The sequence below is a fragment of the Camelina sativa genome, chromosome 17 (assembly GCF_000633955.1).
Source record: "Camelina sativa cultivar DH55 chromosome 17, Cs, whole genome shotgun sequence".
NCBI lineage: Eukaryota > Viridiplantae > Streptophyta > Magnoliopsida > Brassicales > Brassicaceae > Camelina > Camelina sativa.
Window position 1 is genome coordinate 19,333,709 of NC_025701.1, and position 17,244 is coordinate 19,350,952.

At 38.0% G+C, this 17,244-nt stretch overlaps 4 protein-coding genes across 6 annotated transcripts; 3 read left to right on the forward strand and 1 right to left on the reverse strand.

Annotated features, from left to right (window-relative positions):
* LOC104757648 (uncharacterized protein OsI_027940-like) lies at positions 4,975 to 6,346 on the reverse strand. Of its 3 annotated transcripts, none has more exons than XM_010480404.2 (6): positions 6,243 to 6,346; positions 5,924 to 6,107; positions 5,678 to 5,831; positions 5,558 to 5,598; positions 5,425 to 5,461; positions 4,975 to 5,300 (listed from the first exon to the last, which is right to left on the reverse strand). In XM_010480404.2, the coding sequence occupies exons 1-6, from the start codon at positions 6,245 to 6,247 to the stop codon at positions 5,173 to 5,175; spliced, it is 549 nt and encodes a 182-aa protein (XP_010478706.1). In that variant the 5' UTR covers positions 6,248 to 6,346; the 3' UTR covers positions 4,975 to 5,172. The 3 variants fall into 3 exon arrangements, with proteins under 3 accessions (XP_010478706.1, XP_010478707.1, XP_010478705.1); XM_010480405.2 differs by having other exon boundaries at positions 4,975 to 5,297; positions 5,924 to 6,110; positions 6,243 to 6,315; XM_010480403.2 differs by having other exon boundaries at positions 5,924 to 6,110; positions 6,243 to 6,315.
* LOC104757649 (NAC domain-containing protein 13-like) lies at positions 6,547 to 8,870 on the forward strand. Its single transcript, XM_010480406.2, has 4 exons — positions 6,547 to 6,583; positions 6,685 to 6,873; positions 7,092 to 8,069; positions 8,240 to 8,870. The coding sequence occupies exons 1-4, from the start codon at positions 6,562 to 6,564 to the stop codon at positions 8,650 to 8,652; spliced, it is 1,602 nt and encodes a 533-aa protein (XP_010478708.1). The 5' UTR covers positions 6,547 to 6,561; the 3' UTR covers positions 8,653 to 8,870.
* LOC104757651 (receptor-like protein 12) lies at positions 12,230 to 13,704 on the forward strand. Its single transcript, XM_010480407.2, has one exon. It carries the CDS (start codon positions 12,247 to 12,249, stop codon positions 13,621 to 13,623), a length of 1,377 nt encoding a protein of 458 aa, XP_010478709.1. The 5' UTR covers positions 12,230 to 12,246; the 3' UTR covers positions 13,624 to 13,704.
* On the forward strand, positions 16,260 to 16,835 carry LOC104759632. Its single transcript, XM_010482541.1, has one exon. The coding sequence runs from the start codon at positions 16,260 to 16,262 to the stop codon at positions 16,833 to 16,835; it is 576 nt and encodes a 191-aa protein (XP_010480843.1).

The window sequence follows — 17,244 nt, forward strand, 5'->3', positions numbered from 1 at the left end:
GTTCAGTATTAATTGTGTGAATGGTAAAAAAAGGAAAAGCAGTCCGGATATATATTATAAATAAATTTATTAATAATTAGCATGTTTGTATATTATTGTATGTTATGAATTAATAATAAAAATAATTGTATTTATAAATCTTAAATACTATAGTTGATCAAAAAGTAATATTTTTTACATATTGATAAAAAAGTTCAACCATCAAAAATACAAATTGATTAAGTACATAAATTATAACTTTAATAAATATCTTAGTTATGCAAATTATTTTGTTGGAGAAAAATTATGAAAACAATATCTAATTTTTAAATAAATAATATGATATTAAATTCAAATTTCTTAATAACTAAAAAATACAATTTTAAATTTATAATTTTGTAATAACAATAATAATTTAACTATAAAATAAATTATCTTTAGAATAATGATAGTTGCTATTTTGTGGGGAGAAAAAAAAATTATAAGAAACGATAAGAGAGAGTGTGTGAATATTTATGTGTGTATAACTTTTATTTCTTTCCTTTTATACATAACTTTGACTATTATTTTTAAATTATCAGGGTGCGGATTTTTGGACCGCTGGGTTTTGCTCAGATTACAAACTTGAGGTGCGTTATTCTATTCCTAGTGTATTATTGCTGTATTGAAATACGCAAACAATTTACTTTAAAAAAACCCAAAAAACGCACACTAAAGAATATAAGCTATGATTGGTGACTCATTGGCGTTTTTGTATTTTTTTTTGGAAATCCGCACTCACCTACGTCGCCATTTACTGCCTATGGGTCCGAATGGTAACCGCGGATTTTGTAGTGCGGGACAAAAAATTTACTAGTGCGGTACGGTTCAACTGCAGTACGTGCGGGACAAATATATTTGCGGGACAAGTGCGGTTAATGCAAAATAAGCGGTACAAAATAATGTTTGATTGGTGAAAAACTATTTACAGTGCGGATTTCATATTATTTTATTAATAACTAATATAATTATATATTCTAATTTATTTTGTATTAATAATTATATATATATATATATATTTAACATAAGGTATAATTGTAATATATTTTTATAGATTTTTTATACAAAATATATATCTAACATAAGTAAACATAACTGTATAAAACCTAATATCTCTAATTATTAAAATACAATATTATTTTAATATTATATAACAATGATATGAAAAGAAAAAGAAAGAGAATAGAAAAGAGATACTAATGATAGATAAATTTATATATTTATCATAGAAGTATATATATTAGTGGAAGAAAATTAATAGATATATAATATTTTAACAATAACAAAAATTTAAAATTAAAAGTATATATAACCAACTGCGTATTTGGTCCGACCGCTATATACAACCTGTTTTGGCTTCCAAAAGCAGTCTATAGCTAATTTGGCTTCCCAAAATCGCACTCATCACTTTTTTTTTTCTATTTTGCAAAACCACAAATGTGTAATAAAAATGTTGAATGGTAAAGGAAGTGCGTTTTTCAAATTATGGGTCCGAATGGTAACTGCGGTTTTGGTTGTGCGGGGAAAGCGGTTTTAGAGTGCGGTACGGTTCAACTGCGGTACGTGCGGTTTGCGGGACAAGTGCGGTTTATACAAAATAAGCGGTACAGAATGATATTTGATTGGTGAAAAAACTATTTGCGGTTCAGTATTAATTGTGTGAATGGTAAAAAAAGGAAAAGCAGTCCGGATATATATTATAAATAAATTTATTAATAATTAGCATGTTTGTATATTATTGTATGTTATGAATTAATAATAAAAATAATTGTATTTATAAATCTTAAATACTATAGTTGATCAAAAAGTAATATTTTTTTACATATTGATAAAAAAGTTCAACCATCAAAAATACAAATTGATTAAGTACATAAATTATAACTTTAATAAATATCTGAGTTATGCAAATTATTTTGTTGGAGAAAAATTATGAAAACAATATCTAATTTTTAAATAAATAATATGATATTAAATTCAAATTTCTTAATAACTAAAAAATACAATTTTAAATTTATAATTTTGTAATAACAATAATAATTTAACTATAAAATAAATTATCTTTAGAATAATGATAGTTGCTATCTTGTGGGGAGAAAAAAAAATTATAAGAAACGATAAGAGAGAGTGTGTGAATATTTATGTGTGTATAACTTTTATTTCTTTCCTTTTATACATAACTTTTACTATTATTTTTAAATTATCAGGGTGCGGATTTTTGGACCGCTGGGTTTTGCTCAGATTACAAACTTGAGGTGTGTTATTCTATTCCTAGTGTATTATTGCTGTATTGAAATACACAAACAATTTACTTTAAAAAAACCCAAAAAACGCATATTAAAGAATATAAGCTATGATTGGTGACTCATTGGCGTTTTTGTATTTTTTTTTGGAAATCCACACTCACCTACGTCGCCATTCACTGCCTATGTTTATCAATTCCGCAAATATGTGGCTTCCATTCAAGGCCTTTATCTCATCTGACTTTGCGTGGCGTTTGCACCGGCATAGGTCGGTCGGCTCTATTATTGAATTTTCTTCTACCAGAAAAGTAAGATATTTTTATGTATTTTCTCAATATATATATATATATATATATATATATATGTATTATTTTTTATTATCGGAAGAAAAATATTTTATTTGCTAGTCCATAAATAAAAATATTGTTTTCGAGATAGATTATATTAGTTGATAATATATATATATATATATATATATATATATATATATATTTTGTGTGTTATATGATATTATATTATTACATTCGGATAATCGGATTATAAATGTAGTGTTGACTGTTGAGTCTATAGGCAAAGAACATATTCTTCGATTAGCCTTCTTTGGTGTAGTTGTCGCTTTTTGCTAACTTTACAGCTTTCACGTTTGGTTCAACTCACAACTTTTTGTAATACTCATATACTTCTTCTAACGGTAAGTTCTTTTTCGTGGCATTAAACAAACCCAACAACAAAAACAACAAAAATGCCTTAAAAACATAATCTGTTTAAGAGAACTGATTAAAGTCTAAGTATGAAGATATAACTGAGATGCCCTAAGCTTTTTCCGCTGGCCTTTGCAAAGCTTAAATCGTCTCTAATTCCAATAAATTAAATCGTCTCTAAAAATTGATAAATAGCTCATGGACTTCTTAAAAAATTGATTAAAATGACGTTTTTATTTTAAAAATCGATTCCATCCTCCTTTTAATAAAAGGGAAGTACACAACTTAAGTTTTGTAGACTTTATAAAAAATATAAATGGTTACCGTTAGATTAGTTCTTCTTTACTTTTATCTCTACATATTTTCTATTTCTTTCTTATCTATCCCATTTAGCGATAAGATACTCGAGTTATGTTTGGTGAACTGGGGCCGTGTTTTATATCCTCCTTCCCCACGGGAAAACATTTGCAGATGCGATCATGAATCGAACCAGATCGAAACATTCAGCTGTTGACGGACAAACCTTTGCCGAAACGTCGACCGCAAACGAAGGATGGCCAGGCCCCGGTTCCCAGGGTTATAGTATTCCCTATTCCTCGCCTACTCGAATCAGAACTAGTTGATTCTCTTTCGCCTATCCGCTGTCGTGGATGAGTGGGCTCCGTAAAATCCAGTAGATTAAGGGATGGAACATAATCCTGATTATGTTTTTAGTTATTTTGGACTAAAAAACAATAATTAATAGTATGTAAATGCATTCATTTTCTCTGCATCAACACGATTTATGATACTATCGGAGTGAATACAGGATCTAATGAAGAGTAGAGGGTAGACTCCATTAGGAGCTGGAGCGCAGCCATCTTATCCACTGAACTAGCTAGAAGCTAACGGAGATAGATAGTATCCTTCTGTGCTATCCCCTATATCCTCGTAGTAGGGTTGAGGGCAGCGAAGTCTCCCGTTTATCCTGTCTTTTTCTCTTGGTTAGTGAGATTGATCAGCTAGCTGGGTTGGTTTGGCTATTCCTTTCTATTGAAAAGGAGTCAGCTGTCTGCGCGAGTCACCTTCTTTTAGGCTCCGCTGAACGACACAGCATTCTCGTTCAAATATAGGTCGGCCGTACTTGTGATGGTTCCCAAGGATCCAATATGAAAAGCCCCTCGACGCTGCATTTTGTTAGGCTATAGATTACAGTAACAAATGCATACTAATAGGTTATATATAAGATATACATTAACCCTGTACTCTTCATAAGATAACTCTTTATATATAGATAATAAATAATAAATCCATAAATCGTGGAGTATATAGATAATAAATAATAAATCCATAAATCGTGGAGCAAATATATCATGAAGATCACAACATAGTTATTTCAAATGATCTTTTTTTTTAATAAAAGAAAAGTACATAACATAGTTTATATTATTTATATTATAATATAAAATAAAGAGAAGTACACAATATAGTTTATATTATAGTGATTAAATTATATTATTTAATTTAAAATTATAATCGCGGAGTTATTTCAAATGATCTCCTTTTTAATAAAAAGAAGTACACAACATAGTTTTTGTAGACTTTATATTTTTAATTAATTATAAATGATTACAAATAGGTTATAGATAGGTTATAGATTAATTCATATATTAATGGTTACACCTAAATATTGGGTGCAACCTTAATTGGAGATATTCCAAATTGATAATTGATATATTAATGGTAATAAATAAAATCATGGATCTTTCAAACTGTATTTTTAGAAGATTTTAGTCATATATCAAGTTGTTTCCAAAGATCTTTAAACACAATATTAGAAATTTACTAATATTAAGATTAAATTTAACAAGTTCATATATCAAGTTCATTCACAATGGCTTTTTTAGATTGTGATCTTTAAACACCATAAGGCATTTTTGTTTACAGGATCAGTTTACAAGATTAAATTTTAACAAGAAGATGGTTCAAATATAAAACCATATCAGTACACAACATGACTGGATACTTTTGTAGCGTTAATGTTTATACTCTCGACTTGCAATCACATTATATGTTAACACTAGTTTATGACAAATACATATAGATACTACAAATCTTCAATCTCCCACATCATCCTTCACACCATTACATCAAAATATCTGAAAGTCAGATATACCATATCAAGTTCAAAGAGAAAGCTGCAAGATCATTAGGACAATCTTAACATAAGATGATCAAACGTAATTCTTCTTCACTTCTGATGCAGCTTCTTTATCTTTCTCTGCATTTTCTTCTTCTTCTACAATCTTCTCCGCTACCTTTGACTCTTCTGTAGTCTCCTCCTCCATATCACTACCACCTTCTGTAAGAAAACATCTCATCACTAAACCAAACCTAATCCTCAAATGTATTTAATTAATACAAAAACTTCTTCAATTTCTCAAAACAGCATTAAACTAAGATCCGATACACGTCCAAATCCTTACCTCCATAGTTGTCATCAGTGTCTCCCATGTTGAGACTCTAATAAATAAATAAAACAACAACAAAACATTAGTTTCCTTATCGATAAATGGAAGAAATTAATGGTTAATCTTTCATGCAAATCATTGGCCTTACATTGAAATTAAAATCTCCAAAGTCCATATCATCAGCTCCTCCTGGCAAATAATTGAAGAGTCAGATAAGTTAAGATAAGTACAATTAAGCTCTTTCAGGGTTAAGTAATCATTCTTATACCTTTATCTTCATCTTCATCAACCCATTTATCCCAATCAACTTTCAAGTACACTGGAGTTTTCCCTTCTTGCTTAATCAATCTGTTCCACCATTTGCTCTCAGCTTTCTTCACCATGTAACATATACACCTCGAGCTTACACTCGCCTTGCTCTCCTACCAATCATCCCAAAAATCACAATCGCCAAAAGATCCAAAACTGATTACAAGAACACACACAAACAAACAAATTCGATTTTTGTACTTACATTCACATCAACACTTTCAAACAGATCAATTTCCACCTCGTACGGTGTCTTGCTAGGTCCACTCGTAGCAGAGAAAAAGAACTTGCCGTGAGGGTCAAGCTTCACCTTAACATCTTCTGCATCCGGCAATTCCACGGTTATGTAAACCTTATCAGACCTTTGCGCCCACTTTACCGTTGGATGTCTACTGAAAATTTCGAAAGCATATCAAAACCAAAAAAAAACTCACCAAACTCATTTACAAATCAAAACGACTTCATGATCAAATAGTACAATTTTCATAGCAACAAAATTAATCACAAAAGTTATAAAAAGATACCTCATTTGTCAACAGAGAAACAGAGTACAAAAAGATACAATTTTTTTCTGGAGAATACAAAAATGTGTTGTATTAAAAAATATATATACAGACCAAAGCTCTCTCTAGACACTTCTGTTGTGTTCTAGTCAATTGCAGAAACAAAATGAAAATTTTATTGGATATTTACAGAGGAAAAGAAAGGCCCAGTTTTGATAGGCCCATATTGGTATTAAAAGCGCGTGAATCTCACGCTTTCTGCGATCAGGCACTTATCCGACGTGTCGTCTCACAAATCCAAACCTTCCTCTCCACGCAAAAAAGCCCCCAATTAACTTAAATGAAAAAACTTAACAAAAAAAGTACGACTCTTCTTCTTTCTTCTTCTTTCATTTGGTACAAAAATCTGTAACTTTTTTTAGGGTTTTTTTTTTTTTTTTTTTGGTTTAATTCTCTGTAATAGGAGGAGGGAGAGACGAAGTGATGGATTTGACGGCTCAGAACGGAGGTTTAGCTCCAGGTTTTAGGTTTCATCCGACGGATGAGGAGCTTGTTGTGTATTATCTCAAGAGAAAGATCCGCCGGAAAAAACTCAGAGTCGAAGCAATCGGGGAGACTGATGTCTACAAGTTTGATCCTGAGGAATTGCCTGGTACCCTTTTCATTTTCAGTCTTCTCCTTCCTTGAATTCTTTCAAATTCACTTACTTTTCATGAAAGTAAAAAAAAAAAAAAACTGGGTTGGTTTGCTCTGTCTTCGATGAGTTCATAGTTCAAGAATCTTATATCTATATATATGGTCGATGGCTTGAAAGGTTTGATTTTTTTAGAAGCTTCTGACTCGAAAAAATGGAATCTTTATGTTTTGTAGAGAGAGCGTTATATAAGACTAGGGATCGTCAATGGTTCTTTTTCAGCTTGAGGGATAGGAAACATGGGAGTAGGTCAAGTAGAGCTACTGAACGTGGCTATTGGAAAGCAACAGGGAAAGATAGGGTTATCAAGTGTGATTCTCGACCGGTTGGAGAGAAGAAGACGCTTGTTTTCCATAGAGGCAGGGCACCTAATGGTGAGAGGACTAATTGGGTCATGCACGAGTACACATTGCACGAAGAGGAACTCAAGAGGTGCGGTGGCGGAGATGTTAAGGATGCTTATGTTCTTTACAAGATTTATAAGAAAAGTGGGTCTGGTCCTAAGAATGGTGAGCAATATGGAGCTCCTTTTATTGAAGAAGAATGGGTTGAAGAGGGTGATGATGTTGATGAGCCTGTAGATGTTCCTGGAAATCAGCTTATTGTTTCAGCTGATGTTGATACTAATAACTTATGGGCCAAGGGGATTAGCCAATCTGAGTTGGATGATAATGATATTGAAGAGCTGATGAGACAGGTTAGCGATCAGCCTGGTCCAACCATGCAGCTGAATGGGGTTTCCGGACTGGACTCTCATGTGAATTTCGAAGAAGATATGTATTTGGAAATCGATGATCTTTTGCTACCTGAACCTGAACCAACTTCTCTGGAAGCCATCAAGAAGAACTCCGGTGTCCTGAATGATAATGATTTCGTTGATGCTGATTCATATTTCCGTGATTTGGGTGCGACAAATCTTCAGTCAGGTCCTGTCAGTGTTCATTTCGGAAACGGGGTTGAACAAAGTAATACTATTCTGGTGACTGACCAGACTAATATTTACCAGTGCCAGCAGCAAACAAGGAAGAAACAAGCTAGTAACTGGCCACTCCGTAACAGCTATACCAGACAGATAAACAATGGATCATCCTTGATGCAGGAGCTAAACAATGACAGACTCACCGCTGTCCGGTTTATTGAGGCGCCTGGTACAGGTAACAGATTCCTGAATACCTCTGTTTCGCTTGCATACTAAAATCTTATCTTATTGTGGGCAAAGCCACTGGATGGGGGTATATATAAAGCCAGCTTAAAGAGCTTTTCTGATGATCGTAAGTATATTATATATGTAGGCCAATTTTCCCTAATCATATTCCCTTGACAGGTGTTCCATCTGAATTCATAAGCCCTCTTCCTTCTGGTACAAGTATAACTAAGGAAGATGAAGCAACAAAAGGCGAGTCAAGTCAGTTTGCTTCTAGTCTATGGACTTTCCTGGAATCGGTTCCTGCAAAGCCAGCATATGCTTTAGAGAATGCATTTGTTAAAGTGAACCTTGTCAGAATGTCAAGCAGTGGCGGTCTTTTCAGGTTTGCTTCTAAAAGCACAGGTAAAAATAATAATGTTGTTGTTACAGCTAGTGATTCAGCTGTGAAGAGGAAGAAGTCTGGAGGAAACAATGACAAGAAGAATAAGAACAAGGGGTTCTTCTGCTTATCAATCATTGGGGCACTATGTGCTTTATTTTGGGTGATCATAGGAACAATGGGAGTTTCAGGGAGGTCTTTGTTGTGGTGAGAACCCAAAATTCCAAGAGGTTTGAAGGTCAAGGGAAAGAAAGGCTCGGTTGTTTGTGTGAGTGAGACATTACCGAGTCAAGTCATTGTAATTATTCTCTTAAGACTGTTAGATTCATAAGCCTGCTGTTTTAGTATCAGTTTTTATCTCGTATTGTTAAAAAGTAACTTTAATGGTTAATTTTCTGGTTTTAATCCAAACAAGACTTGTTACTAGAATCATGAAATTGAATCTTAGCCATTTGATTAAGATCTCTAGAAATTTAATTTGCTTTTCTAGTAGTGTTTGGGGATTTAAGGAAATTGAATTCAGCACCACCAACTCATCAGAAACTAATTCTCCATAATTCTTTTGGTGGAACATATTGGCATTTGTATAACGAAAAGCCTAGATCTATCACCTTGGTGGTTAATTATTATTGTTGTGTCTCCTCATCATCCTCTTCAAGCCGTCTCTAGAATCTTCAAAGCCTTCTGGTAGATCTCATTGCTTTCGTGGTGTTGCAGGTTCTCAATATTGTCTTGCCCTTCCCCATTTTCAATCAGTTCACGTCTCCTGCAGCCGCTCCGGCCTTTCAAAATGTTTTCCAAACCATCCAGACACTTTAAGATGGTTCTTACATCTGGACAGAGTATCACATAAAGGTTTTATGCAGCTCTGCTCCACCATCTATCTGTATTACACCTATGGATATCAATTGTGACTTGACCATCTATATATACCATAATTAAGCATGTTAAGAAGTGAAAAAAGAAAAGAAAAAAGACAGACACGTACTTTATGTGATCATGAGAAGCATGTGAGAAAATCCCCCATGCAGCTTCTTTCTTCATGTCAAAATTTCAGCACTTTGAGCCAGATTGACCAAGGTTGGATTCAAAATTGCATTAATGACTACTGGTATATATCATCAGGAGAAAACAGTTAGTGGTAACACAAACAAGACAAAAGAAAAGGGTAATCTAATTTAGTTATGTGTTGTTGTGCACCTGAACTTGTTCTTCAGTGCCTGCAGTGGTATTTGATTTCCATCCAGCAAGCGACCCTTCTTCATCGTGTTGTTCTCATAGTTGCGAGTATTGATGTGTCTGCATTTTAGAGGTTTTTAACCATAGTTTTTGTATTTGTTTTGAGTCTTTTGTTAAGTCCAAGTGTGCTTTTAGAGTCTTTTTAGTCTTGTGTGAGTCTTTACAGGTTCTATGTGACTTTGGAAGGAATCTGAGCGCTTTGGAGATGAAAATATGCATCTGGAGCTAAATTGGTTGAAGACTGATCGGGCTAGCAAGCAGATGGAGTGAGAGCAGAAAAGCATCCGAGATCGGCTGATCCGTATTCGGGATCAACCAGTCCCGCCGTACCCGACTCAAGTTTTCCTTTTTTGTTTTAAACCGGCTTTTAGGGTTTTATTTTGATATTTAAGTTAGAGGCTCGGCCTCCAGAGACATAAGTTTTTTTTTTCTGAGACTATTTTCTATTGAGAGCAAAAGGGAGAAGATCTCTAATCCTTCTTGACACTTTGGAGAAGATTTCTAAACCCTATTTTCTATTCTTTTGCAATTCAATTATGTTATCTTCATCATTGATTTGCTGTTTCTGTTTCTCTATGGCTGAGTAGTTTCATTGTTGGGTTTAGGGTTTCAGAAAGAGTTTTTATGATTTATTGATGCTAGATTTGTTAGATTAGGGATTGATCTTATTGTTCTTGATCTATTGTTGTTCTTAATGCTTAAGCTAGATTGATCACCTAGATTAAGATCTTAGGTTTAATTCATCGGGGTACCAAAAGTGTTGTTGAGTTGCTTGAAAAGAACATAGGTGAGCAAAGTGATCCTTAGCCAACGAAAGTTGAAGTTAAGGCACCTTGTGAACTTATCAAACCTGAACTTATTGCTTGCTAGGATTGCTAGATTCAAACGACGGTTTAGAGTTTAATCAATTCCTTGCATAGATAACTAACGCTGCGACAGTAGGTTAGTTTTACATTCGAGATTTGAGTTCAAGAATTGTGTTTAATGCATCCCTATCTAATCATCTAAATTCGTGATCATAGTCTCTAATGATTCCCTGCATCCAATGTTTTCTATTTTGATTTAAAACACTTATTTACTTTCCGTTTTGATAGTTACTTGTTACACAAACTTTCTTTTTTGTCTTAGCTATATTTAATCTACATAATTTCATAGTGTAATTGTTCGGTCTCTGTGGATTCGATCTTGAAGTGTTACAACGATACCACTAGATCGTGGTGGAGTACACATTAGGTGTTAATTGACCTGTTGATCAAGTATGCATGTTGGAAAGAATGTACCACAAAGCATTTTGTTGTTTGGTTACAGCATTAACATATTTTGGTCTGCTGAGTATTTCCAGAAACTGTAGAGGGTGTCTGCAAAAGAAAAGATATTGTTAGCCTTCATTATCCAAACATGTCACAAAATAGAAAAAAGTAGAGACACGAACTGTGACTTTAATTTCCTTACTAGAAGTCAAATAGAATATGCATAATCTTGGAATCAAAGCAAACAAGAGCAAAGAAAGAGTCACAAATTAAACAGATATTTATATTTTGAACAAACTCACGAAGCGATATAGTTTTGCACATGTTAGGGGTAAAACTCCCCTAATTATTTTGGTTCCTTCTAGTGTTTCACATTTAAACCAAAAAATTATAGATAAAAGCAACTAGTGTTATAATACTAAGCTAAAACTAATTTAGAGAATAACAATTAAATAATGTTTATGTAAAAGATTTACCCACTTACTTAATTTTCCAATTTTCAGCTCAAGAATTTGTATCCATTAATTTTTCATAATATTATGCATCTGTTCAGCAAATTATGTAATTAAGATTCACTTCAATGCATAATTCACAATTGCTACTAGACAATTGATTCATGAAGTGCTCCACTCCATAAGGGTTTCTCGGTATGGGGTTGGTCCAACCTGGTTGGATCAGAAATGGAATCCGAGAATGGCAAATTCTATTTCTGCAAAGTATTGAAATTAAATTTTATTTGAAGACAAAATGTTGAAGATTAGGGAGAGCAAAAGAAAGGAAATATAAAAACAAACTAGATATATAGTAACGGAGCTACCATTTTGTTTTGAGAACAAGTTCAGCATGTCTCACGTGATCAATTGGTTAATGTTATCATGAAGTTGTAGCTACGCATTCAACTTACCTGGTCAAAATAATGCTTCATCTTGAAGAACATGTTATATAGATAATAATAATATACAGTCTCTGAGTCTCGAAATATGATTTAGACTAGACTCACGTGGATCTCAGATCTCTTACTTTGTCAAGATCTAGAAAGTGATTTTCAAAATAGTGCCCTTTATATATAGAAATGTGATTTTTAAGCCTTTCTTGTGAATGATAATTTCCACCACGATTATTGCCGCTACTTACGTCAACTTGTTTTCTTAAGGTTATATTTTATTAAAAGAAAAAAAAAAACACGTTTGATAAGAAATAGAAAATGAAATGAGAACTTCAAAATTTGATTCTTGCACATCTCGATCGAGTCGACACACTCTCTTTCTATTAATAGCTTACTAATTGCTTTCACTCATTCAACACAAGACAACAACATGAACTCTTGTTCCTTCACTCTCTTCACCTTTGCCGCGGTTATCTTTCTCCAGTGCTTAAGTTCCATAGAAGCTGCAAGGTGTCATCCTGATGATGAGGCGGGGCTTTTAGCTTTCAAAGCAGGTATAACTCAAGATCCTTCGGGCATTCTCATCAGCTCCTGGAAGAAAGGTACTTTTTGCTGTGCCTGGCACGGTATTGCATGCGGCGAGAGTGGGCGCGTCGTCACACTCGATATCGCTGGAGAGGCCGTTTATGACAAAAAATACCTCCCTAGTACTATCTCGCCGTCCCTTGCCAAAGTGCAGCACCTCGAGTCGATTTACATCTTTCAACGTAAGCTCACTGGTTCTTTTCCTCAGTTCCTCTTCAAATTACCAAATCTACGTGTAGTGTATTTGATATATACCGGTCTCTCTGGTCCCCTCCCTGCCAACATCGGTGCCCTAAGCCAGTTGGTAGCGTTGAATCTTGTGGGAAACCACTTCACCGGTCCGATCCCTAGTTCGATATCCAATATGACTCGGTTAACTGAGCTAAAACTTGGTGGCAACCGCCTCTCTGGAACCATACCAAGTATTTTCAAATCCATGAAGAGCCTCGAAACTCTTGATCTCTCCCGCAACAGATTGTCCGGGAAACTTCCTACGTACCTTGCAACGACTCTCAAAGACCTCATACTAAGCGAGAACAATCTATCAGGGATGATCCCGAACGATTTATCGAAGTTGAAGGCTCTCAACAATTTGGATCTCTCCAAAAATCGGTTCTCTGGGGTCGTGCCGATGAGTTTTGCCAAGCTGACGGAACTTACCAGTCTCCATCTCTCCCACAATCTTTTAACCGATCCGTTCCCTGCCTTAAATAACACTATAGGTGGCATCGCATCTCTGGATCTATCATACAACAAATTTCACCTAAAAAAAATTCCCGAATGGGTGATCTCGTCGACGTTCAAGAGCGCGCTGAAGCTGGCAAAATGTGGGATCAAGATGAGCTTTGACGACTTGAAGCCGGTGCAACTCAACGACTATGGTTACATTGACCTATCGGACAACGATATCTCAGGAAGCCCCGCATCATTCTTGAACCAGACGGATGACCTTTTACTAGAGTTCCGGGCATCGGGGAATAAACTCCGATTCGACATGGGGAAGTTGGAGTTTAATAAGGCGCTGAAAGTCTTGGTTCTGTCAAGAAACTTGATATTTGGGGAGGTGCCCAAGACGGTGGTTGGACTAAAGAAACTAAACTTGAGTCAGAACCATCTTTTCGGAAAGCTTCCTGCGACAAAGTTTCCCGCAAGCGCGTTTGTTGGCAACGACTGTCTTTGTGGCTCTCCACTTCCTCCTTGTAAAGCTGGGACAGTAGACTAGTCTACTACAATTTTGTATTCTGATTTGTATTTAATTAAACTATCACTAAAACTAAAGTATGTTTAACATACGAAAGCCCAATGTTTTACGATGAAAGTAGTATTTCAAACCCTTACCTTACACATTATATTATCCATACGCTTGAAATGTTAGAACAAATATGAGGACGGCCTGAATTGCTTAATTACAGACCAAAAAAAAAAAAAAAAATTAGCAAAACAAAATTGTTGGTGCGGGATTCAGCACCCCCGACATACCGAGCTAAACCAGAAATACTAATTGATTATTTAACCGGAAATCCGGTTAAAAACTTAATTAGGTCATGAGAAGTCGATTTGGACGAGGTCCAGTCTTGGAGAGAAAGAAACCGACTTCCACTTCGGTTCGGCGGCCGACTCAAGTAATAAGGCAGTTTTCTATATCTCACTTCGTCCGATAAGGAAAGTTAATATATTTAGCGGTCTACACATGTATAAATAAGGAGAGACTTCTCCATTGTAAATCATCCAGAATCGAATACAATAACCGAGTTCTCTTAGCAATAAACCCTAATTTCTTTGAGTTCTTCTTCTCTACTTCTAATTTCAAGGTTTAGATCTATTTTCTAGAGTGATTATCTTATTGAATTTGTTTCCCCTCTTAAACAAATTCATTGTGGAAACCTAGTTTCTACAATTGGCGCCGTCTGTGGGGACGCAAATCCTCTCTAGAAAAGTTACTCTCTAGGAAACTCTCCCTAAAGAAGCCTTGCAATCATGTCTTCCATCGTCAACGAAGTTTCCGAAGCAAACCGCACAACTTCCGACATGCCCGATCTCACTGGCATCACACCTTCTCAGGACAGCATCGCAACACTAGGCGGCGCATCGACCAGGCCTGTCACTGCCGTGTACTCTTGTCACCGCGTGAACACAATGGCAAACCTGTCCCAAACCTCCACCGAACTCCCAGTCGGGGTCAGATCTGAAGGGGAAACCAGCCAGGATGCAGGGCGAACTCGCGAAGAGCCAGTCAACATCGACAAGGAGCCCTCCGATGGAGAAACCCATAACGAGGCAGATGCTCGCGCAACAGAGCAGCAGCTCGGTGCACGAAACGGGAATCTTCCTGTTCATACCACGCCAGCGGTCCATAATCCATAGGTCGTATCCATGGAAGACTTCAAAATCTTGTTCGGCTCCATGACGAAAGAGATCTACCAGATGATCTCCGACACCAACCGCAGAGTCGACGCCGTCGTAACCCAGACAACCCCATCACAAGTCTCCGCTGAACAATCGCCAGCACCCGACTTAGGCGGTCTCACTCGTCGTCTCGACTTTTCGGATGCACAATTCGAGCGGAGGAATCCTCCTCCTCGGACCACGTCAAGTATTCGACCGATAAATCCGAGCTTACGGATACAGGAGAGCTCAGACGCCCCAGGCACTCGCATCGCAAACTCCGGACCTTGCCTCGAACTCGAGGAAATCAAGTCACAGATTAGCGGCATGAACACGCTCCTCCATCGAGTTATCAGCACAGCCCCAGAGATCGATAGGATTGTCGAAGTAACTCGGCAATCACCCTTCACTCAACGGATAGCACGGGCTGCCGTTCCGAACGTCAAGCTGAAGCTCCCGATCTACCAGGGAGACAAAGATCCAGTCCAGTTCATGACATCCTTCATGGTGACCATGTCAAAAGCACGATTCACCGACGAACAGAGGGACGCCGGTTGCTGTCAGCTATTCGTGGATAGCCTTTCCGGTCCTGCCTTGGTATGGTTCACGAGGCTCGAGCCGAACTCGATCGACAACTTCGACCAGTTGTCCAAGGCCTTCCTCAAGAACTACCGAATCCTCATCGAACGAGGCGTGACAAGTTCAGATCTATGGGAGATGGCCCAGGAACCGGGGGAACCCATCGCCAGCTTCTTGCACAGATTCAAGGAGAAACTGACAAAGGTCAACGTCCCGGAGGATGCAGCAATGGCAGCCTTCAGAAAGGGCCTGATCCCTGGATCACCGTTACGGAAGGATCTCAACATCCGCGAACCCAAAGATCTCGTTGACGCGCTGCATCGAGCCTCCAGATTCGCACTCGACAAAGAGGAGGAAGCTCGAATAGCCGCAAAAACCAATGACGAACAACCGTCGCACCCCCCTAGAGCTAAAAACCGGGCCGAACACCACGAACCCCGCAAGCACCACGAGCCTCAGGATCGAAAAAAGGGCGTCATCCACGCAGTCTCCGAGGTGGACGGCCAAGAGAAGCAGCCGTCTGACCCGAAGGAACTCTACTGCGATTTTCACATGTACCCCGGTCACTCTACACAAGAGTGCGTCCACCTGAAGAACTACCTGTACGCAAAGTATCTCTCTGGCGAAGTCGAAGCTACTTATCAGCCAAAAAGCGCCCGTGGAGGCAGAGGTCGCCGAGGGGGATGGCGCGGAGGAGGATCTAACCGAGGCCGTGGTGCAGGCAGCGGACGGGGCTATGGTGGACCACCTAACGCAGACCAACAGCTGGACAACCAAGCACCCGTGAATCACCAGGAAGAAGCGCCCCAGGCAGACGAACTACCTGGCCCTCCCAAGTGACAGAGGGGGCAAAACCCGGAGCGGGTCAATTCCCCTCCCCATGGACGAATAACCATGATACTTGGTCCACCAGAGGACTGCGCAGACTCCGTTCGCGCACTAAAGAAGAGTGCTCCGAGCGAGCCTTCACTCTGTTCGGACCCGATATCATTCACTTCGGAGGACGCCAAAGGGATCCAACACCCCCATTCAGACCCTTTGGTTATCGAAGTCTCGATGGGCGACTTCGACGTCGAACGAGTTTTGATTGACACTGGGAGCACCGTCAATGTACTCTGCTGGCAAACGCTAGAAAAAATGGGCGTCACACCAGACCAACTCAAACCTGAAACTCGAACGCTGACGGGCTATGACAGGGTCACCAAGATGTCAATGGGCGACGTAAAACTACAAGTACGAGCTGGCGGAGTGACCCGGAAGACTAAGTTCGCAGTCGTTGATGCACCACCAATCTACAACGCTATTTTGGGCGTACCATGGATATACGCGATGCAGGCCGTACCATCGACCTACCACCTCTGCCTCAAATTCCCAACTACCACAGGAATATGCACACTTTACGGCGACCAGAGGGTGGCCAGAGTCTGCTCTGTTATCGAAAAGAAGCAGAGGAAGACGGAGGCCACATAGCAATTATAGAGCGGGGACCATCTCACTGGTTCCCGAAAGCCGGAGCGGGATCGCCTCAAATCCCCGGAGTGTCGGATCCTATAGGTGAATATTGACCCCTCCGACCCCTCGCGAACTGTCGGTATCGGGGCCGAACTTGATGAAAACATAAAGACTAAGCTGATCGCTTTCCTGCAATCTCGGGCTTCCACATTCGCCTGGTCAACAAAGGACATGGTCGGGATAAGCCCCGAAGTCATGTGCCACAAGCTCAACATCGACCCCACGTTCAAGCCGATCAGACAGAAGCGCAGGCGTTTGGGCCCGGATCGAGCCAAGGCGGTCCAGGACGAAGTTGAACGACTACTCAAGGCGGATCAAATCATGGAAGTCCAGTACCCTGATTGGCTGGCTAACCCGGTGGTGGTCA